At 40.0% G+C, this 22,593-nt stretch overlaps 1 protein-coding gene across 10 annotated transcripts in view; it reads left to right on the top strand.

Moving 5' to 3' along the window:
- The window catches only part of Aff1 (ALF transcription elongation factor 1), a 160,738-nt gene that overhangs the window by 100,317 nt on the left and 37,828 nt on the right, over positions 1–22,593 (top strand). For 9 of the 10 annotated variants that reach the window (XM_020184043.2, XM_020184047.2, XM_074041803.1 and 6 more), the window contains 4 exons: positions 12,030–12,074; positions 16,907–16,993; positions 18,212–18,248; positions 21,208–21,259. In XM_020184043.2, coding sequence (XP_020039632.2) covers positions 12,030–12,074; positions 16,907–16,993; positions 18,212–18,248; positions 21,208–21,259 — 221 coding nt within the window. The remainder of the gene's footprint in view (positions 1–12,029; positions 12,075–16,906; positions 16,994–18,211; positions 18,249–21,207; positions 21,260–22,593) is intronic. The other variant, XM_020184045.2, reaches the window with a different exon arrangement.

Here is a 22,593-nt window from a genome sequence, read left to right as displayed (position 1 = left end):
TTTTACAGAAATTAAGAACACACTTAATAATTTCTTACCACTAAAAATTTTTTTTCTTCATCTTTCAGTTTTGGTCCAGAATTTCTGAATGACTTGGCAAATGTTGACACAAAGCTACAAATTGCATTTATTGATAGTTTAAAAGGCAAAACATGAGGGTGTGTGCCTGCATGCTTGCACACACACTCTCTCTACAATCATTTTGCTTTGTTTGCATTTTTCAGCAGACACGTGGCATTTAGGTGAAACTTAGAAGATTAGGAACCTTTTGCCCACGTTCTAATAAATAAGTAGTACTGATTTTCACCAGTGTTATTTTACTCAGTGCAGGCAGATGTACTAGAGAAGTTTAATTGTTCTTGTAGCTTTATGGTTCTTACTGATTTATTAGCATCATTTGTGATCATGTAACCTGTATCTCTCTGAGGCGTAAATTTATGTGATGAAAAAGCTAGTAACAAAAGATGACAGTTTCTATCTTTCCCTCTCAAGAGGACAGAATTTGTTTACTTTAGGTTGAGCTATAATGAAATCAGCTAAAAAAAGGGAAGAGAACCCTGAATTATTATGCTATAAATTCTTGATTGATTTGAATATAAGTTAAAACTTTTTGGCTTCTTTCCATAGGAACCATGTCATAAAATGAGTTAGAGGACTGGTACCAGTAGGTTTTAAGAGGCAACAGAATTTTATAGTGACTTACTCCCCTCCCCCCATAAAAAAAAAGTCAGAGTTCTGGTTAAGTGCGGAAAAAGCTGGTGATTTCATTCTACAAAAGACTTTTGAGAGATTTTTATTAAGAAAACAACTATTTGACAGTGAGCTGTGCCTATCTTAAAGGTTTATTTGTGTGTATGTGTGTGTGTGTGGGGGGGGGCTATTGGGAATTGAACCCAGAGCCTCATGCATGCTAGGCAAACACTATGAGCTATGTCCCTAGCCCCCTCTAAAAGGTTTACCTTAAAAGAAACAATAAAATACATTAAGACATACCTGCTTGAGAACCAGTCTAAATGTTTTCATTTCATGTAGTGTTCATTCCAGTACACCCTTTAAATTAGTAGTAGTATATATTATAAATACTTTACAAAGGAATTTGACTACATTTATTTTACAGGTAATTTTCTCCTTGTCATGTTATTAAATACCTACTTAAAATAAATGTAAGAATAACTTTAAAGAAACAAACACACAAAAAAAACCTTAGTTACCTACCTGCCTTGCCTGTTATATTTATTACAGTAAATACTGATGCCTATTCAGTGACTAAACATTTATTAAAAACTTGATTATTTAATATATTTTCACTTTCACCAATCCAGCGAATAAGTGTATCAAGGTGAACCTTGTTAGAAGTTTTATAGTTTTTCTATGCTTCCAGAACAAATTTGTATGTAAAGTTAGCACAGAAAAAGACTATCTAAGATTCAGTGTGATTACTATGTGTTTTTTTTTTTTTTTAAATAGTGATTGAATCTGCTTGTCTTTCTTTTCTTTTTAAAACTGGGTCTCACTATGGCCCAAGCTGGCCTCAAACTCCCAATGCTCCTGACTCGGCTTCTAGAGTAACTGGGATTACAGGCATGTACCTCTCTACCTCCCTTTCAATCTGGTTTTTAATAGGCTATTCAAAAGCAAAGTAGCCCTTTCAATTTAGTTGCTATTTGATGGGATTAAATAAATGGTTTATAACCATTCATAATGATCTGATAGTAATTGAATTGTACATCCCCAGAATGGATTTTCCTAGACCCTAGCAATTAGCTTAGTTGCTTGTTACTAACATTAAAGTCAAAGAGAGAGAGAGAGAGAAAGAGAGAGAGAGAAAGAAATAAGCAATTTATTTATTGAGATTTTGGCTGTAAAGACAAGGCCATCTTCTCTTCTGTTTGCTGTAGTGTTGTCAGTAATCCCCAGGGTAGTTTGAAGCTCAGTTCATTTCCTTAGAGTATTTATGCCTGTAGCCTACCACTCCAGTAATTTTCTATTTTTTTCTCCACTGGATTCTGTTTTTTGTTTTTAAAAATAACCGATGCCAGGAGACAGACAAGCAGCACCTAACTCAGGGTAGACTGCTGTGATTTCTGCTGGAGTAAATCCAGGATAAAAAATTTTCGTCCTTCCTGACAAAGCATGGATTAAACGGTTTATCTTATCCATGTGACTTCAGTTTCTTTCAACCTCATCCAGAAACTGATGGAAAGTTTTTTTTGTTTTTTGGTTTTTTTTGCCTTTTTTCTTTCTTTCCTGGTTCCTCTATCACCTTAGCTTATACTCAGTTATGGAGAAAAGAAAAAAAAAAAAAAAAGAGTCCAGGCAAAGTGAAACATAGAATCAGACATGGTTCCTGAACATTGTTTGCCACTTAAATTTGATGGACATGTACACTTAAAGAAGGATCAGTAACACAGGCTTATGTCTCTATAAATCCTGTCATGGTTGACAAAGTAATTTAGGAGTGTTGTTTTAGATCAGAACCATCCGTTAATATGATTTGTGAGACAGGACTAGCAAGAGAGGGAGTGTATGTGTGTGTGTGTGTGTGTGTGGTGGGTGGTAGAGGTAGTACTGTGATAACACAGCTTCATACCCTCCCTGCAGTGACATATTCTGGTCGAACAGCTACTTCTATTTACAAACTTGATATTCCCATTCAAAAAATAAAGAAATCTTTCCCCCAAACTCTCTGAAGGGTTTTCAGTAAGCAGACTGTTGTGGATGGGGAACTAGGTCCTATAGTTTAGGCCATTTGAAAGAACTTGTCAGTTTATTATCACTGGAATGGAATGTCTAGACTTGTTCTTTGTGGTAGCTTTTTTTTTTTTTTTTTTTAAAGCAGTGCCTTTTTAGCTGCTCTTACTAAATCATTCATGGCTGCTATGCCCACAATGGGCTTCATGGGGCCTCATGTGATCTTTCATCAAAGCCTCAGTGTTTTAGAGGCTTAGGCCATTGGGGATTTCTGACTCCCCCTATTACATGGTGAATGGTAATAGTTCACAGTCTATAGTTAGGAAGTTGGGGAATAACTGAAATTAGACATACTTACCTCTCAAATACTGGTAAGTTGGTTTTGTTGTTTTTCACCATTTGTTTTTGCCCAGACACTTTGTTTCTCAGTGCATTTAAACATATCCCAGGTATTCCCTAAACTCTTACTTTTGTACTAAGGTAGTTGACATGTCACAAATAATAAGTACTGAAATCATGTTTCCATGTAATAATGCATCAACACCAGGTAGCGATTTTCAGTAGGTACTGTCTCGTGTGACTGTATAGAAACCTCACAGACATTATTCAAAATGGGAAACCCACATGTGATACCAATATCTACATCAGAATCTAGAGTAGCAGAAAATGAGTGAAACCAGCACTTTTACCAAATGAGTGTTACGACAATCCTGTGTGTAGAGAACAGCCACTCACTGTTTTAATTTTAATTTATTTAATCCACATCTGAAGAACTACAGTCCTAGGTTTCATAATTATAAAAGATGACTTTTTAAAAAACAGATCAAAACAGAGTTTCCAGAATGTTTCAAGTAGCTTAGTTAATACAAATTGAGCTTTTATAAATTTTTCTATGCTTTGGAAAAATAAATTATCTTTATGACACTTATTTAAGCAAATTATTTCACTTGTGTGATCAAAGTAACTGACTGGAAAAGAACAATAAATTCTCTAATTATTCATATTGATCTTTAAAGACTTGTTTTCAAAAGCCTCCTTGTAAGGCTTTGTTGTAAGTGTCAGTAATGTTTTGGTCCCCCTTCCTCCCTTTTTAGCTTGTTTTTGCTTTTAGTTGGCAAAAAACAGACAAGGTAACAGAGTGTCTGTGAAAGAGCAGTTTACTTACAGGCGTACTTTTAAACTTTGAGGGTGTGGACTCTCACCTGTTAAAAGAACTGGGGTGCTAGCATGTGCTCTGCACATCCTGAGAATATCTTGATCTGCCTTTTCATGGAGACTCACTCCTTTGCCTCACCTCACCCATGCATGCTGTGGGACCTTCCCATCCCCACCCAGAGACCTGGCAGTCCTGTCACATGAGAAACTTTGCCCTCTGAGAAATTAGTGTTTCCAACCGCATTTAGGCAACTGCTCCTGTAGGTGAAGATATCTTACTGGTAGGGCGAGGGTGATGGATTGTAGTTACAATAGGTATCACTTTTTTAAAAAATTTACTTCTTTTGGCTTTTTGAGACCTGGTTTCACCACGTAGCCGAAGCTGTTCTTAAACTTCCAAGCGCCCGGGTGATAGGCTTTCTCCACCACACCCTGCTCCTCGTTAGTTTAGATAATCTTTTTTTTTTGGTCAGCATTTTTACTCCTGAAAATGTATTTGGAGAACAGGCAAATACATGTATGATTCTATGCTACATGAAATGTATTTGGAGAACAGGCAACATGAATGATTCTATGCTACATGTTGGAGCTTACCAGTTTTAATAAGTGATCCAGTGTTGGAGCTTGCTGGAGGCCCTGGATTCTATCCCTCGTACTCAACAAGACAGAACTGTTCAAAAGCTTTCCACTATTTGAAAATAACTGGGGAGAGATGAAGTGTGATTAATAATTTTAAGGGGAAATTTGGCAGTTCAATGCAACTTTCATGATCTCTCATTTTTAAAGAAAACTGGGGACCTTATTCTTTTTTGTCTGGCCCCGTATCCCTCCTTCCACATTAACAGTCTCTAGCATGGTTGGGTGGTAGTGTCATGTTCTTGTTTTAGTTTGGACTATAAGCATTCCATACCTCTAGCCAGGGATTTTGAAAACTCATCTTAAAATCCTGGGTGTGGGGGCCTATAGACAGTTGCCCATAGGCATGGTGCTTCTGAAAAAGCAGTCCTGCTGACACAGGCACACCCAGGGGTAGTGCAAGCATTTTCTTGGAACCCACTTAGTTGTTCAGGTAATTTTCTGTGTATTCACAGAATACAATCAATGTTATGTCAAAACCTTGTTCAGCCAGGTCTTCTGGTCTCCTCTAATCTCTCTTAGAAATGACTATCGTGTCTTCATATAATTGCATATATTTATTTGTATGATACTAACTTTAACATGTACTATTTTATTTCTTTCTCATAACAATCCTGTGAGGCTTTGCAAGTTTTAAAAGTGTTTGTTCAGTATTTAACTGTAACTGATTAGAAAAACAAAATGGAAAAAAAAAAAGCTTCACCTTCAAGGACTTCCCAGTCTAGTTTGGTGAGCAAGAGCTCACTCTGGGCCAGACACTGACTGTAAGTCAAGCACCTCAGAGTCTGTTTGGAAGGCTGACTGTGAATCTGTAAACAGCAATTTAGTGTGGCAAGTATTATGTGGGGTGAGCCAGGAGCACCGAGGGCTAAGCTGGGGACAGATTGATGATAGGTGTGCCTGCGGAAGAAGGAGTTACATAGAGGAAGGAGGATAGAATGTGAACGCATAAGTAGCCAAGGATTCTTAGCTGTACTTTAAGAAAACGTTTTCATCCTTTTATTCCGATTTCATATTTGTGCATTTTAAAATGGCTAGGTAGCATATTTAATAGTTCAAAATATAAAAGTTAAGAAAGGATACATAGTGGAGGTCTTCCCCTACTCCATTCCTTCTTACAGAAGAAACTGATGCTATGGATTTATTCCTCATTATTCCTGGTGGTATATTTTTATGCGTAATAAGCAGTGCTCCATACGTGCTTGCTTCTCATTGACACTTGTCATTTATGCAAATGCTGACATATAACACACCTTGTTTATTGCCTTGTACTTCATATATCTTGGAGATATCCCCAAATCAGTGCACAAATGTACTTGCTCATTGGTTGTCATAACTGCATAGTATTTCTTGTAGTGGTGTGTGCAGTACCATAGTTTCCTAAGCCAGTTACCTACACACACGCACACACACACACACAGATTGTTTGTAATTTTTTGATGTTTACAAACTTTGTACATGTGTTATTTTTGAGCATAAAGGAGTCAATGCAGGAAGAGTCATGGAGCATATGTAATTAGAGTTTGGTAGCTGTTGTCAAATGGATGTTTTGTTTTCAGAGTTTGTAACCTTTTGCCTTCATACTATTTACAGTATTACAATTCTTTTCTGCTTTGTGGATACAGTGTTGTCAGTCTTTTGGTTGTTGGCCAGTCTGGCATGAGAAACATAGCTTTTCAGAGTAGGTTCAGTGTTTTTGAGGAGAAAACAATACAAAACCACTTTTATCCCTAGTATATTTCATTTCTGCTTACTTTGTTTAAGTGTTGATTTCTAATTCAAACAGCCTGTAGCAAGCATCTTCTGAGTTTCCAAAGCTCTACTAGAGAGTTCAGAGACTGAAAACTTACTAGCAAATGTTTGTTGTCTGCATGTGTGTGGCAGTATGTCATTGGTGAATCAGCGAGGTATAACCACCCTGCTTTTGTGGAACCTGAAACCAAGAAGAAACAAAAAGTGTAGATGTAGATGGTTCTGAGAATACCCTAAGATGCTTTTTTTGGGGGGGAGGCTCTGGTGTTTGAACTCAGCCCTCTCTTACTGCTTGAGCCACTCCACCAATACTCTATTGATGGGTATTTTCAAGATAGGAGCTGGCTTTGAACTTTCATCTTCCTGATCTCTGTCTCCTGAGTAGCTAGGATTATAGGTTTGAGCTGCCAGCGCCCAGCCCTAAGATGGTTTTTTGTTTGCATCCTGAAGGTGGGCAGGAGGTAGAAGAAGGAGGAAGTTTCTAGGTGAGGGCAAGAAAAATGTGGCTTGCCTAGCTAGTTGGGAATAGATAAGCAGCAAATAGACTGAAGAGTCTGGCTGGAGGCTTGGCTCAAGCTGTAGAGCCAACTGCCTAGCAAGAGCCAAAAGCAACAAAAAGACTGAAGGGTAATAAGAGGCAACATGTTTGAAGAAATGTAGCAGGCATTTGTGTTATGTTAATATTTTCTTTAAAAAACTAAACTTTACAGAGAGAACCTATTGGGATTTCTTCTTAAATTGTCACACCCTAAAGATACCCTGATAATTAATGTTGGCACTACATATTATTCCAAATATTGGTGCCTTTGACTGTTTTTAAAGTTGCGTGTTTTCACTTTTGACCTTTGAACCAAGCCTGTGAAGTGGTTGGGTTTGGCATTATTGTCCTTATCACCATGAGGAAATAGTCCCACAGAAATTGACACTTAGCTAGGATTGCAGAACTAGTCTTCAGCAGAGCCAGGTCTAGAATCCAGGAGCTTTTGGCTTCCCTTGCCAGGCACTGGCTGCCTTTGTGCTCCCCCATTTCCTGGTCAGTGATAACTAAGGCTTTTTGAGAATAGCATTGTTATAAAAATGCTGCTCTGTTGAAACTTGAGAGACTTAAAACACAGTATTATAAGACTCTTTCCCCCCCTCCCCCTCACCCCAACTAGCAGTAAAGTATATTTCTCTGTCCAGCCCTTTTTAGCTCAGTAAAACAAACTGTGTCATGCTCAGAAGCCACTTACTAACATTATTTTATTTTTGTAGTATAAGTTTCCTTTCAGTTATACAGCGTCACTGCAAGAGGAGTGAGAAATCAGGCAGAGGTCAGCCTTGCTGCCTTTTCTGGTCTGGAACACTTGTAGTAAGAGGCTGTTCATTGTGAGTGCCAAAATGTTTCTTTGTAGGAACAGTTGAAAAAGAAAGCGTTGCTCTTTAAAAGATGGTTTTAGTCGTACTTGGATGGGAATCACAACCCCTCCTAAAATGCTTATATGTTCTCTCTTGCATGACTGTTGAGGTTTTTGGAAAGCCTGTTTGACAGGATTCTGAAGCCAGGTTCAGCCACTTCCCAGCTTTTGTGTGACCTTGGACATGCAATTCCAGTCTCCCTGTTTAAAAATCACTGGAATAATGCCTACCACAGAGGGTGACATGAGAATGAAATAGAGCATTATATAGCAATGCCCACACCATTTTTTATTTTATCTTAAAATTTCTGTTAGTAGTAATTTATCTTACAATCGATGGGTGCATTTAGTGTAGTAGCCTTTCCCCTGCCAAGTTAGCAATCATAATGGATAGTTTCAGATCGATAATTTGAAACTATAATCGATAGTATCAAATTGAGGAAATCACAGCATAATGAGTTTAATGCAATGTCAAGTACAATATGCATTCAATAAGTAGCTGCTATCATTTTTATTTGAGTAGAATTATGGTTCCTGTGTTAAGGCCATACCCCAATGAGGAAATGAGGTATCTGCTGCGATGTTGGTCTTTCCATGGCAGACCATGTGTGAGGCGACCGCTCTTAGGCAACAGGGGAGAGCACACCTGCTCTAAGAATGCAACATCCAGGGCGAGAGACAAGTGAAATCTGTGAGTTGAAGTCAGTGTCTACACTGATGAGAGGGAGAAATTGAACAGGGAAGGGCCTGCAAAGTAAATCTTGATTCATGCAATGATTGTCGATGGTTACTGTTGCTTTTTATCGTCTCTTGTTCTTTAAGCAGTCTTAAGAAAGTCTTAGGTTGAATCTCAGCTGAGCTGCAATGGGGTCTGGCCAGGACTCATTGTTTACTCTGGCCACAATGTTAAAGGGAGAGCCTGGCTCTGCTTAGTGGAGTGACAGTATTCCGCTGGAGCCCCTGTGGGGAATGTGGATTTTAAGAAAGGGATTAGGACATTCTGATTTGCTCATCTGCCCCTCCCTTTTTGGGAAGTTTCCTTCCAGTGGCAGACTTGGAGGTGCCAAGTTGTAATTTATTAAACAAGACAGCCTGTCCTTACAGATCTTTCTCTGCAAACACACCTGACAGGCCTATTCTCCAGTTTGACTGTCTCTAGTTTTGGTGGAGAGAAGAGTGGAGATGTGAGTCTCAGGTAGGCGGGACACAAAATGAGCTGCACTGTACCGACTCTGGTAACCTCCTCTTTTAAATACAGATTCAAAAGGTAGCATGGTGCATGGAGAAGTGTGTCTGAGAACATGGGCAAACAGGTCCTGGTGTATATGGGTGGGAGGAGAGAAAAAGAGAAAGCAAACTGTAACATTTGGGAAACCCAGACCAAGAGTCTGGGAATTCCTTTTGGTATTGCCGTAGTTTTTCTGAAAGTAGGAAACTCTTTTTGAAGAAAAAGTTAAAGGTATAGATTTGAGCGTTGTTTGTGCAAGCATGTATGTTTATGTTAGTCTCCTTCACATGCTGTTGGTAGATGAACCAATTGAGCTCGACTCCTATTGCCAGGCATTTATTCATTTTTAGTTATTAATGATTATCAATGATACTGCTTGGAGAATCTTACATACACTGTATTTTGAAGTAGTTGAAGTGGAATCCTTGTTCCCCTTTAAAACAGCCATTTTCACACTGGAATGCAGGGAAATTTGCAATAAATTATCCAGCTAACTAGGATTTTAAATGGCTAGGTGATGACTGTTGCCGAGTATCTGGGTAAGGTAAATGTCACCAATCTACAATAACTTCTAGAAAAACTTCAGTTCTCATTCATCTTATGAAGAAACCTTTCTAAAAAAAAATGAATCTTCAGTGATCTGAAACATCTTGGCTGAATGTTGACTGTTAAATCAGTAAGAAGATAGAATTTTTTCAGGACTTTGAAGGTGTTACTGGAGTTTGAACTCAGGACTGACCTTGCACTTGCTAGGCATGTGCTTTACCACTTGAACCATGCCTCCAGCCCCTTTTGCTTTAGTTATTTTTTGAATAGGGTCTTGTGTTTATGCCCAGCAGGCCTGGACCTCAATTCTCCTGTTTACTCCAGGTAGCTGGAATAATAGGCACACTCAGTGACGCCAACCATTGGTTGAGATGGGATCTCAGGAACTGTTTGCACCTGCAGGCCTCCAATTGGCATCCTCCTGATCTCTGCCTCCTGAGTAGCTAGGATTACAGCCGTTGCACCCCGATAAAGGTGTAACTTTCTGACTTCAATCATTCTTTTGTAAGCAGGGGGCAAGTTTTTAAAATTTTTTTTGTCCTCATTGTACGTGCGTCACTATTTTCATTGATAGCCAGATGGTTTTGTTGGATTCACATTCTTATTCCAGCAACAGGTAGGATAAGGGAGCTGTTTGTTCAGAGTCAGTCCAATTATGTGCTCTGTTCTATTCATTAACTTTCAACTTTCTTTGTTTCTTGTTTTCCTTCCTTCCTCTTGCTCCCTTCCTCCCTCCTCCCCCTACCCCTTTTTGTTTGAAAGGCTCTTGCTGTATAGTACAAACCAGTCCTGAATTCATGATCCTCCTGCCTCAGCCTCCTGAATGCTGGGATTAGAGGCATGTACTACCACCTCGGGCCTCACCGTCAACTTCGGTCAATTTTTCCTAATGATGTATGTAAAAAATTGAAACCATAGTGTGTAATTATATTTTGCCCTCGCATGAAAACAACATTCATTTCTGTACCTAACATTTTGCTAAAACAGAGCAGTAATGTTGGGTCTAGTTTTGAGACATCCTTTAGTGGTTTTGAAAACAATGCTGAATCTGTAAGGATGAGTCTGGTGGGGACAGCAGATGTGGGAGAACACCCTTGGCTCTCTTTGGTTATACCTCTGAACTTCTGGCTGTACCTCAAAAATAACCCCCCCCCCCAGTGCCAGTAAAACCATCTCCAGAATGTTTGCATGTTTTGTGCACACACCTAGGCAGGTCAGATTGTAGTGGAAGTGTGATATGTCCTGTGGAGTTAATTACAGGACAGTGTTAATGTTGCATGCCTTTTCTTTTCATTATTCCTTCAATTGGAATGAGGGGAAATGGTAGGCGAATAAACCCTAACCAGTGCTTTATTAAGTTGCATTCTTAAATTGGAGGCGAGAATAGGAGGAAGAATTCTTTTCCTTCCATTCGGTCGTTGTGAGGTAGGCAGACTGGATTGGCCGGCGGGGAAGAGCAACACTTTTGTTCGGCAGTGCAGGAAGGGTTGGGAAAAGCCCTGGGAAACCAACACCAAGCAAAAGCTGCTATTCCATCTCTACTTCAGAAAAAATAATATTTTAGGTAGGCTGTCTGTTTCCTTTTCATTTAAAACTGTGTAGACCATAAACTGGCACTTCCTGGGCACTGTCTGTGGGGTGATGCCAGCAGCAGAGCAGCTGGCCTCTGTTTACCTGGAGACAAGGAGGAGGCATAAAAATGGTAATCTTTCCTTCAAACATCTACTAATCCTTGTCCCTTAAGTTCTCACCCTGGGAATACTGTACAGCGCGTGTATGTATATGTGACAGTGCTAATAGAAGTGGAACAGGAGACATTTTTAACTTTAAAATGAAGTGGCAGGTTATAATTTTAAAAAACAATAATGAAAAACTACTTTGACTGTACTTTGGCCTCCTGCGTGTAGACTCACGCAGGAGTGTTTGGGTGATCACATTGTTCATGGTCATTGAACATGACAGATGTTGGAGGTAGCTGACTGTGTCATCTGCTTTAATCTCTTTTTGCCTTCAGTTTTGTAATCTGTTATTCCCCTAGATGTACCCATATATTACCACTTCCTTCTCTCCCTTTCTGGTCCTTCCCCAGGCTGATCAAGGTGTCCTCTCACTGCTACCTGCACCTCCACCTCCTGAAGAGTTGGGATTACAGGCATAGGCATCCATGCCAGATTCCTATCCTCTGTCTTTCTTCCCCCAGGGCCTCAGGCACATTAGGCAAGTGGTCTACTGAGCTATGTGCTAGCTTCCACGCACTGTTTCTTTAACATACATGTTTTCCATTGGTAACTTTAAAAAATTTTTTTTGTGGTACTGAAGTTTGAACTCAGGGTCTCAACGCTTGCTAGGCGGGCAAACACTGTACTACTTTGAGCCACTCCTCCAGCCCCCATTGGTAACTTTTGATCCAAGATTTGCAAGTAGTCTGCTGAGGTCTTCAGTTTGCCATTTCCTCGTGTTTCTTGCAACACTAAGTCAGGTGAATATTGTTGGTTTTACTCACCCAGATTGTAAAGTTGCTAGTGGTCAGCTTCTAAAAGGCAGGAAGTGAGCCTACCTGTGCATCTACCATTTTCATCACTCCTAGCTGTTGTTTTTCTAACTAATCTCCTTTTCACTTTCAGCAGACCTACTCCAATGAAGTTCACTGTGTTGAAGAGATTCTCAAGGTGAGTCCATTGTTGTTATCATTTGAAGAAAGAGGGAGGCAAGCAGACATGTGTCTATGGATTTTCCTTTTTGATGGGCATTTGCCATTCCCAACCCTCTTTGGACAGGTTTTTTTCTTCCAAATACCTCCAACACCAAAATAAACCAGAACAGTAACAAAAGGAAACTCAGCATGTTATTTAATTCTGTAACAGATTTTATTGATCAAAATGATGTTTACAAACCATAAGGCATTTGGACCAGAGTTTTAATAGCGCCTGAAGTTTTTCTGGTTGTACGTGAAGACCCAGGAGTGCTGCTTACTTCCCATAGAGGAAAGTCCCGTACTGACATAGCATGGTACAGGGGTTATGTTGCCCTGATCATAGTCCTTGGTGTTTAGTAGGCAATACCTAGTATATATGGCCTCTTCTTCAGGAAGTCTGACATTTTAAAAGACAAAAAGAAAAAGTGGGAAGGAAATAGATATCTCAGACTTACCCTAAAGGGTCCCTGCCCAATAGTTTATTGACACTGTTCTGTGATCATTTGCTCTTCTTCTATAAATAAACCATTGAGTCCATTATCTGCTTGTTCAGCTTTTCTTGCACTAGGATGACAAGTTCCTTCTAGATTTCAATTCTAGGAAAAAATTTCTCCCTTTGAATTGACATGTTTTTAATCAGAGAGGAATTACAGAAACTGTCATGTTACCCGTCTTGGCTTTAATTTCTAGGAAATCTAGAGCTTACTTTTAATGCTTAAGTATAGTAATTGTAACAACTGAGGGTTTTGTGTATTTCTCATCTTACCTGTTTTATAATTTTATTTATGTCAGTTTTAGTGATATTCTTGCTGTCTTATTGTAAAGTTTCTGATTCTTTGAAATTTTATTTATTTATCGCTATGCTGAGGTTTGAATTCAGGGCCTTGGGCTTGATAGGCAGGTGCTCCACTTGAGCCAATTTACGTAGAAGACAGATACATGACATGTACCTCTACTGCTCATTTTTCATCATAAGTAATGGTAATGTCTGTAGACAACTAAAAAACATAGTGGTTACCATTTCACTTCAAAAAAAATTTGACAAAGGTAATATTTAACTGGGTTTTTGGAAAACACTAACATTATTTATCATTTTGGTGGTACCAGGGTTTGAACTCAGGGCCTCATGCTTGCTAGGCAAGTACTCTTACGCTTGCCACTCAGCCAGACCTTTTTTGTGATGGCTTTTTTCGAGATAGGGTCTTGCAAAGTATTTGCCCGGGGCTGGCTTTGAACTTTGATTCTCCTGATCTGTGCCTCCTGAGTAGCATGGCTTCAATCACTGTTGATTTACATCCTCTTGCTTCTTTCATAGTTAGGATTTTCTGAGAAAGCATACTTTGAACTGCAAAAAAGATGATAAATTTTTTGGTAGTCTGCAAGTAAGAATAAGAAACAAATTACCTTGGTTAGGTTTTTGTATCATCCTTTCCCTCTCCTGTTTCTGAAATTCTTCAGTATAGTGAGTCAGAAAAGTAGTAAATGACTTAGTTATAAATTATGGTCTTAGCATTTTCTCTGAAATTGTGTGTGATTTGTTCTATACTGACTTCAAAAGCAGCTGTAATAATAAAGATTTGGTGTCTGCCGGTTTAAATGCTTCTCTTAGGTTTTAATGTATGTTAACACAAGACATTTCACAAGCTTTCTTTAGGAATGATGGCATTATAACATCAGACAAGCTTTTTTTTTTTTTTTTTTAACTTAATTGACTCATGCATCCTCCCACCCCACTCAGCCAGTATCACTTTAATGAGTGAAATTCTGGAGAGTTGTTTATGCAAGCAAATGGTGTGTGTTTCACAAACTGGGACAGCCTGCCCAAGACAGAAGAGGAATGGGCCCATCAAGAAAAGACTGGGAGTCTGTCCTTTCTTCTGTTTGTAACCTCACTTAAGTCCTATGTTCCAGACAGTGTTCTCTGCCTCAAGGTTCCTGATCTGATCTTGTACTAGCAATTATTAAGATCAGGAGGAATCTAAACACAGATCTTCCTAATAGGAGGTTAACAGACAGTTCCCTACCTGTGACAAACCAGTGATAGTCAACGAGTTATGGTGATTTGGTTCTCTGGGGGCAATGTGTAGGGTGGAAGGATTCTAATGAAGGGGAAGTGATGGCCTGTTAGTCCTATAGCCTGCTGATAGGACAGGATAAGCAGATAGCAGACAGATTGCTAGCAACCAGAAAATGACCATGTACTGGGGACCAGAAGGGGTACCGTGCCCTCAGCAAGCAATATGGGAATCTAGAGTTTCCTACTAATAGTGGCACAGCCTCCAGTGCCTGCTCGGGAGCAAATGCAGTGTAAGTAGGCAGTGCCTCAGTGCCACATTCCAGTGATGCTAGTACAATGAGTAGTGGCCTTATTGTTTGTTTGTTCATTCATTTACTCAGCAAATACCCATTAAGTCTCTAGATACTTTTCTAGGCACTGGGAAAACCAGTGAGGATTCCAGAGTCCTTGCTGTCATGGAGATTATGATGGAAAAGATAAACTTACAATGTAGTAATAGGGACTGTGAACAGTGTGACAGACCAGTGAACAAAGGAGGAGGCAGAGGGAAGAGCTGGTGAGAAACCTCGAGGTGGAAAAAAGTTGTGTAGAGGAACAGCTAGAACTAGACGGTGTGTCTAGAGGGAAATGAGCATGGAGGAGAGAGACTACAGCTGTTGGGCTCAGAAGGGCAGGAGTGAGGCAGGTGCCACATGATTTGGCTCTGCCCATGTGGTGAGTCATTGTTAAGAGGGAGCAAAACTATGGCCTCCTGACCACCTGGACAGCCTCCTCTCCTTAGTAATGGCTCCATCCTCCTACTGCCTAAGTCCCTCTACAGGCATGTAGGGAAGTATATAAATCGTTTCAGACTACCAAGGAAACACTTAGGATCTGAAAGAATTCATGCACTTTCCAACTGCCAGATTTAATAGCTGGGATAGCCTTAGGCATTGAGAATATTGATAGATGTTGTTTGGCAATAATTGGTGACTAAAAGTCAGATATACTAGCATAACAAAGACATTCTTGGAGAATATAAGAGTGCTGTTTTCAAGCACCACATTTCTTATTACATGTGTTTAAAATGGTAACATTTCACTGGTTCTCTACCTTAAAGTGTTGTCAAAGAAATAAAACAGCAGGGAGGCTCTCTTTGGTAGAGTATTGGAATTCTTTGGGAAGTAGAGTTTTAGTTGGAAGTTGCAGTGCTGGCAGCACACTCCCGTAATCCCCGTACTCAGGAAGCAGAGGCAGGATGATAGCAAGTTTGAGGTCAGCCTGAGCTGCATAGCAAGACCCTGTCTGAAAAAGTAGGGGAAAAAACCGTAACTTTTCCATTTAGTGCTTTCTGTACACTACACATTCAAGCACTTAAACTGCCTGACAGTTCTTTGAGAATGTAGACTCAGAGCTGAGGCTGTCCTGCTAATCCAAGTCAGAGTTAGGACCCAGTGGGGTCTCTGGTTCTTAGACCAGTTACTCTTTCCAATATTTAGTGTGGAACTCCTGTTGCATATTAAATGAAGTGTGTGATTTCATTTTTAATAGAACTTCCTTCAAAGCCAGCATCACTTATGCTGCTGGTCACTGGGCAGGGCCCTTTTGGTCTGTCCTGGGGATGTAGGCACCTGTGTAGTGACAGTGGGGAAGGTGGGTTGGAAGTGGAAGCACTTGATTGATCCAGCACCAGCTCCAGCTGTTAGGCAGATCAGATGGCATTTCTGTGGAGGTGGAGAAGAAGTTAGCCAGCACTTTGAAAAGAACAGGAGTGTGTGGTACAGGGAAAGTGTACTCACCAGCTTGCTGGTGGAGTTAGTTGCCTTTCCATCGTTAAAGCCAGTTTGCCATGAAGGTGTGACCCATGCTGCCGGGGATTTCTGTCTCTGACACTGGGAAGACGGAGGGCTTGTAACTTGTGTGCTACTCAGCTTTCAGTCTCAGCAGGACCATGACCAGTGATTTTGGATCTCACTTTTCTTGTCTGGAAAATGTTGGCGTTTCTCCAGCCACAGAATGGATCTCTAGTGTTGTGTTACCTCTTTCAAGGAGAGTGTGTGTCTTTGCTATTAGACATGTCCACTATCTAACATGTCTGTTTTGAACAAAGCAAACTAAAATTTCTGAATGTGCTTAGGACAAAAGAATTCACGTCAAGATAAGTGTATCAATTTTTGCATTTTAGAAATCTCGCTTTCAACAAGAAAATAATGAGCAAAAATTAAACTTAATGGAAAAGGAAGCTAATTTTGTTATGACCCCCTCCTACAGAAGTTCTTATGTGCTAATAGTGTGTATCAGAGAAGGGTCAAAGCCATTAAAACTCTCCAAGTGGAACAAGGTGGCCTAAATTCCTTGTTTGCCTAAGTCAAACAGGAAGGTGGTTCTTCTTTGAACTTGAGTAATTCCAGGAAGTGCAGTAAAGAAGCTGAGGGAGGAGGAAGGCATCTCTGGAGAGGCTCCTGGCTGCCCGCTCCAAGTGCTCTCTGTCCCCAGGCTCTGCCAGTGCTGGTTACTGTGCTCATGGGTTGTGAACTCTAGTGTGGAGTTCATTTTCTTTCTATATTCTTGTTTGTTCTTCCAGCTCATTTTTAAAAAAAAGTTTTATAAGTTGGAGATAGTTAGCTTTTAAACATAGACCGTTCATGTAGGAGGTCTTTAAAAATTTTTTTTAATAAGTAATAACTTTTAAGACTAATTTTCCATTTATCATCAATCCACTCTACATTAAGGTCAAAAAACTAACATAACTAACAATGAATGTTCTATTTGTAATTTACTTTTTCTTCCTTTTCCAAATCTCTTTCCAGGAAATGACCCACTCATGGCCTCCTCCTCTGACAGCAATACACACGCCTAGTACAGCTGAGCCATCCAAATTTCCTTTCCCCACAAAGGTAACTTTTCACAATACAATAAGCACAGCAATGACCTTAGTGAAAGGTAGGAGGTATTGCTCTGAGCCAAGTTGATGAAGTATTAGTGGTTGAAATCTTTGCAGCTTGTTAAAATCATGGTGTAGCATATACAGTACTTCATAATGCTTTGATATTTATTCTCCAACTCATGCTAGTAACATCTCAGATTGTATAGGGTTTATAGCTTATAAAAATGTTCAGGTTTTCCCAGTATATTCTCTCATCTGAGGGTTGTCCCTTAGGAAATCAGAAAACAGAGATACTGGGAAATTAAGAATGGTAAAATGTCTGATTTCTGTACACACACACCCCACCTGTCTCATCCTCCCTAAATTTTCTCAAGTTTGGTATGATCAGCAACATTAGTTCTGGTTTTCATAACAAGCTGAGAAGCTGCTGACTCATGTGTTTTTACTACAGTGTTGTGAACAATGTATTAAATACAGGTCCGTTTTCTTTTTTTGGCCTGTACTTTTGAATAACATTCAGGATTAGCACTTTTAGATCTGGAGTGCACATGTATTTATAACTATTCCTTTCTATGATACTGTTTTCAAAAAAATTATATGTATATAAACCCAATTTTCTGTGAGTTAGATATTTTGCCTTCTTTATAATGATAAAGGGCTGGAGGCATAGCTCAAGTGGTAGAGTGCCTGCCTATAAGTGCAAAGCCCTGAGTTCAAACCCCAGTACCACAAAAAAAAGTATGTTCTCTCTCTCTCTCTCTCTCCTTCCTTCTCTCCCTCCCTCTCCCTTTCTCTCTCTCTCTCTCCCTCTCCCCTTCTCTCTCCCCCCTCCCCGTCTCTTCCCGTGTCTCTCTCTCTCTCTCTCTCTTTTGCGCGTGCGTGCAGCACACACACACACATCTATGTATATATATGTGAATGATACTTTTGTAAAAAGTTGATTCATTTGGAATAAAGCAGTGGTGAAAGCCATCTTATGTAAAAATCAGATTAGCGTTTATGCATCAAACAAATGACAATTAAATAGATGAATAGCTGTAAGCTAGTCATACAGCAAAATAGTGTAGACTCCATGTGGTGAGTAGTATGAGTGGTGGTCTCGCCACTGTTTCCATTTTTCTGTATATTTGAAAGTTTATAGACTTATCTTTTAAATAATAAAAACTGTATAGTTTTCCCCTTAGGTAAACTTTAATGTTTTAATAACTAGAGTTTTTTTTTCCCCTAGGATTCTCAGCACGTCTATTCTGCAACCCAAAACCAAAGTAAGTAAAAATATCTGGAGCTTTTTATTGGGTTGGAGAGCAAAGCATAATTTTTACTGATTTAATATAAAAACATTAGTAACAAATGCCCCAGCAGAGATGAGGCTTTCTTATGTTGAAAAAAATAGCACAAAGAGTTCTTTAGGTACAATTTCAGATTATTGCAGAGTTAAGAAAAAGTTTTAGTAAAGTACTGAACAAATATAATTTGGTATTGCCTGACACAATAATTATCTTGATTGTGACTCTCAAGGTATTCTAACCCAGGAATTGATATAAGAATAGGCCACAGTAGCCAGGCATGGTGGTGCACACCTGTAATCTCAGCACTTGGGAGGCAGAGACAGGAGGATCTTGAGTTCCAGGCTAGCCTAGGGTACACAGCAAGGAGACCCTATCTCAAAAAAAAAAAAAATTGCATTTTATGTGATTCTTCTATTTTTAAAACAAAGCTGAGAGAGCTTTATAAGACACATAGCACTCAGCTTCTCCAGATGTGGAGACATATCTATTGACCATGCAGTTCTTTTTTGGTCCCTTTTTATAGATTGTAAATATTTGAGAACTCAGAGGGCAATAGAAGCAAGCAAATTGGGTCTGGGTTTTCTCCTCAACAAGAACCCTTCAAGTAATAAATGGTTTTGGGTGTATCCTGACTATATGTGAGGCATGTCAAGTGTCACAAATATATTAGAATACTTGGTAATTATTTAGCTCATCAGAAAATATAAGCAGAGGAAGATACTTGCAAAGGTGAAAATAGCCTGCAGTGTATTTTGTAAATCAAGTTTTTTGGCCATACTCAAGCCTGTTTATTTGTATGTAAGACATAGCATACAAAACCAAAAATACTCTACTTACTATTGCACCCTTATAGACAAGGTTCTCTGCTCCTTGCTCTAGAGCTATTGGATAAAATCTTGCAAAGAACTCAGAACTAAATTTCTCCCAAACACAGAACAAACCTGACTGCATTGTCACAGTATTGTGAATATGTCAAAGGAAAATTGATGAAATTGATGGCTGAGTGTAGAGATGGGGAAATCTTTTTTTCTCAACATTTTGGTAGCAGTTCAAGGAGAGATGACCCTTGGAGTGGTACAAGTATAAAGGTGGCCTCTGCCAGCTTTACTTTGAATTGACAGGGTTACTTCATGCCTGTTTAGCTCTTGTTTCCTCATCTCCTCTGTCTGCTGTCTGCTTCCTCTGGGTTACTCTTGGTTGGGATTGCGAGCTATTGCTTTACAAGGAAAGAACCTTAACCTATTAAACTGTGGATGGAAGAAGACAGACTCGTAGCACTTTCTTGGTGGGAGATGGACAACCCTCCAGGCCTGTGCAGTAGTGCAGGCCAGTTCCTCTGTGGGGAAGTTGTCAGAGGACGCTAGTGGGATTCCTGTAGGGCTCACCAGCTGCTTGTCCCAGGTCTTCCACCAGGCTGTATCTTTGTCTCTTGGGGAGTGAGCATTCAGTGAAGGATGAGTGGGTTTTGCATTTCTCAAAGTGTGCCCAGCAAGTGAGTTGTCATTTCTCTGCTGCTCATGCAGCCCTGGTACATGGATTTTAGAGTCTGGAGAAGGGAAGTATAGCGATGTAAATGTGCACCCCACTTTAACATGTGCACTTGCAAAATACGGGCTGCCTGAGGATGTGGAGAATCTGTGAAATTCAGAGCCCAGGCAATGTGACTGTGTGGAAGTCCCTGTAAATGACCAGAAGAGTGACTTCTGCCCCTCTAAATTGTAGTCCTGGTTCTAGCTGTCTAGACAGAAGGGAAGGCAACTTGCAAATATCATAGAAGAGCTGCTGCCACCATGAGGATACAGAGAATAATTGCAGATTTGCAAGGGTCTCCATATGATGTTTGTGGGCAGAATCCCCCCAGCCCAAAAGGTACCCATATTTCTTTCCCACTAGGTTCTGCTTCTGGTCCTCATGACCTCATGTCTAGACACATGTGCCCGGCTGCCTCCCAACTGCTGTGTCGCCTGCACAGTTAACATTTCCTGCTCCCTTCTGCATTTTACCGGGTAGCATCTCAAGATTAACCTTCAAGAAGCACCACTGTGTCTTGTCCCTGTTTAGCTCATTCCATGCTGGATTCACCTGGATCTGACTCCACTTGTCTCCCAGTGCTGCTCACCCTGCATCCACACCCAGCCTTACCCTTTCTAATCCTGGATGTTCTGAAGCCCTCCCTGCTTTGCCCTCCCTGCATCATTCTGTCAGAATCCCACCTACCCTCTGTGATAGGATATGTTATATCCTTTCTCTACTTTGTCTGCTTTAGCCATTACCAAAAGAGTGGCCTTTCTTTGAATTCCCAGGGCAATAAATTTGTGTAATTGGCCTGTGTACTTACTGCACAGTGCCAAGGGTTATAGATATTTTGAGCTGGTTTCATTGTCTCTCAGTTGACTGTCAGCACAGTGAGGACTGGGCTGGATACCTTGCACACATGGGTTTCTACTAGGCAGTGTGTACATAGACACTGAGTAAATGATTTGGTCATGGGGCTTGAGTAATGGAGGGACAGGTGGGGTGGAGAGCACAAGGACCGAGGCTGTAGAAATGGAGCCCTTGTCAGTCACTGACAGACATGAGAGCCAAACCAGGTGGGGGTTACTAAATCAGTCCTGTTATAGTGCTTCCATGTGAACCATCAAGGCCACACTTTGGAAAGTTCCTGGCAACACAGAAGGGCACGCTTTGAGTTCTGCTTTCAGAGTGTCTTTGGTCTGTTAAGAGTTCTGGGTTTCTGAACAAGCCTTTTTTCCAAGTACCACAAATGTCATCTTAAAATGGTGAGGTCTTATCGAATCCACTGGCAGCTCTCTGGCTGACAAAATTTATGCTAAGTATTTAGGGAAAAGGGTAAGTGACAGCAAGGGGACTTACAACTGATGATCTCATAAATGTGTGTCGTTATGCTGCTCTGACAGTGTCTCCTTCCCCACAGAACAATACGATGCGCCTCCAAAAACCCACTCTAGTTCTCAGCAAGGAACATCGTAAGTAAAATGCTGTCCATGACTAGAAGCTTATGTGACGTTGAAATTTCCCATGTAAATCCATTGCTTAGATTTTTTTTTTCCTGCTTTCAAGCAATGACATTCATAAAATACTGGCACATTGTAAAGGGAGGAAATGACCCACAATTATATCAGGATCGAGTTCCCTATTGAAGGTTTATTCACCATGAGGGAGAATGCTAAGGGGTTTTCTGGAAAGGAAGGTTTTGAGCTATTATTTACATGTTAACAGCGGGAAATAGAGGGCTTTGGCTTTTAAATTTTCAGTCTTAAGTAGCTTTAGCTTTTGAAAATAAACAGGGGATTACACAAGCTAAGATTGTCTGCCATTTTTCTGGCCTCGTTCTATTAACAAGGAGGTAGCCCTATTGTCTACCCTTCATTATTAAGACCAAGCAGGTCCAGACAGATTTTGGGTTTTGGGAACCTTTTAGACTTCATATTAAAGCATTTTGACCCAATTTATTTCTTGAAAGTATTGAACTACTATTTCTTTACTTTCCTACCTAACTGAGGAGGCCTTCCTTTCCCTCAGCTTCTGACCAGTCATTACCACACTGAGTTGTTAGACAGGATTTCAGGTGGTTCTGGAGTTCAGGCTCCAGTTTCTTCTATTTTTAAGCACAATATTTGTTCCATATGTTTTGGAAGGTGGACTTTGCTGTGGGTTAGTTTAAAAACTGTATAGTTGAGCTAAAGAAGTTACTATCTTCTTGAGATGGCCCAGTGTGGGACTGGGTTAGATCCTTGTTCCCAGGTGACAGCATCTTGATGGAATTTTTTTATTTCACCACAGCAAAATGAACAAAAAAGAGCAATGCAGTGAGATTTTATTTTTTTAATAAAGATAAATTTATTGTTTGGTGGATTTTTGGCTTGTGAGTAGAAAGTATTTTATCTGTGGTTTGTGGTACTGGTAGATGAGTTTTTGTTTTTAATATTCTTGGAAAAAAAATGTAACATTGTCTGTTACTCCTTTCCTTTTTCTTTTTCACCATTTTTTTGTGGTGCTGGAGATCAACCTGAGGCTTTGTACACGCATTTCACCCCGGAGCTACACAGATACCATCTCCAGCCTTCACCTTTTCTTTCTGAGAATGTTACTAGCTCTTAAATGCTGGCAATTTATTATTGCTGGTACCATTTAAGAAAGGAGAAGATTATTAAGTACTGACAACTGGTAGGGATAGAAGCAACAGACCTAGGGGTCACTGCTGTGAGTATCTGTAAGGCTGCCCAAGCTTTTACACCCAGTGCTGCTTTTTTTAATTAAAAAAATTTCTTGGTAGTACTGAGGGTTGAACTCAGGACTA

The sequence above is a fragment of the Castor canadensis genome, chromosome 9, assembly GCF_047511655.1.
Source record: "Castor canadensis chromosome 9, mCasCan1.hap1v2, whole genome shotgun sequence".
In the NCBI taxonomy this organism is placed as follows: Eukaryota; Metazoa; Chordata; class Mammalia; order Rodentia; family Castoridae; genus Castor; species Castor canadensis.
The sequence above is the reverse complement of the archived record's forward strand: the minus strand, read 5'-3'. Positions and strand labels throughout refer to the sequence as shown.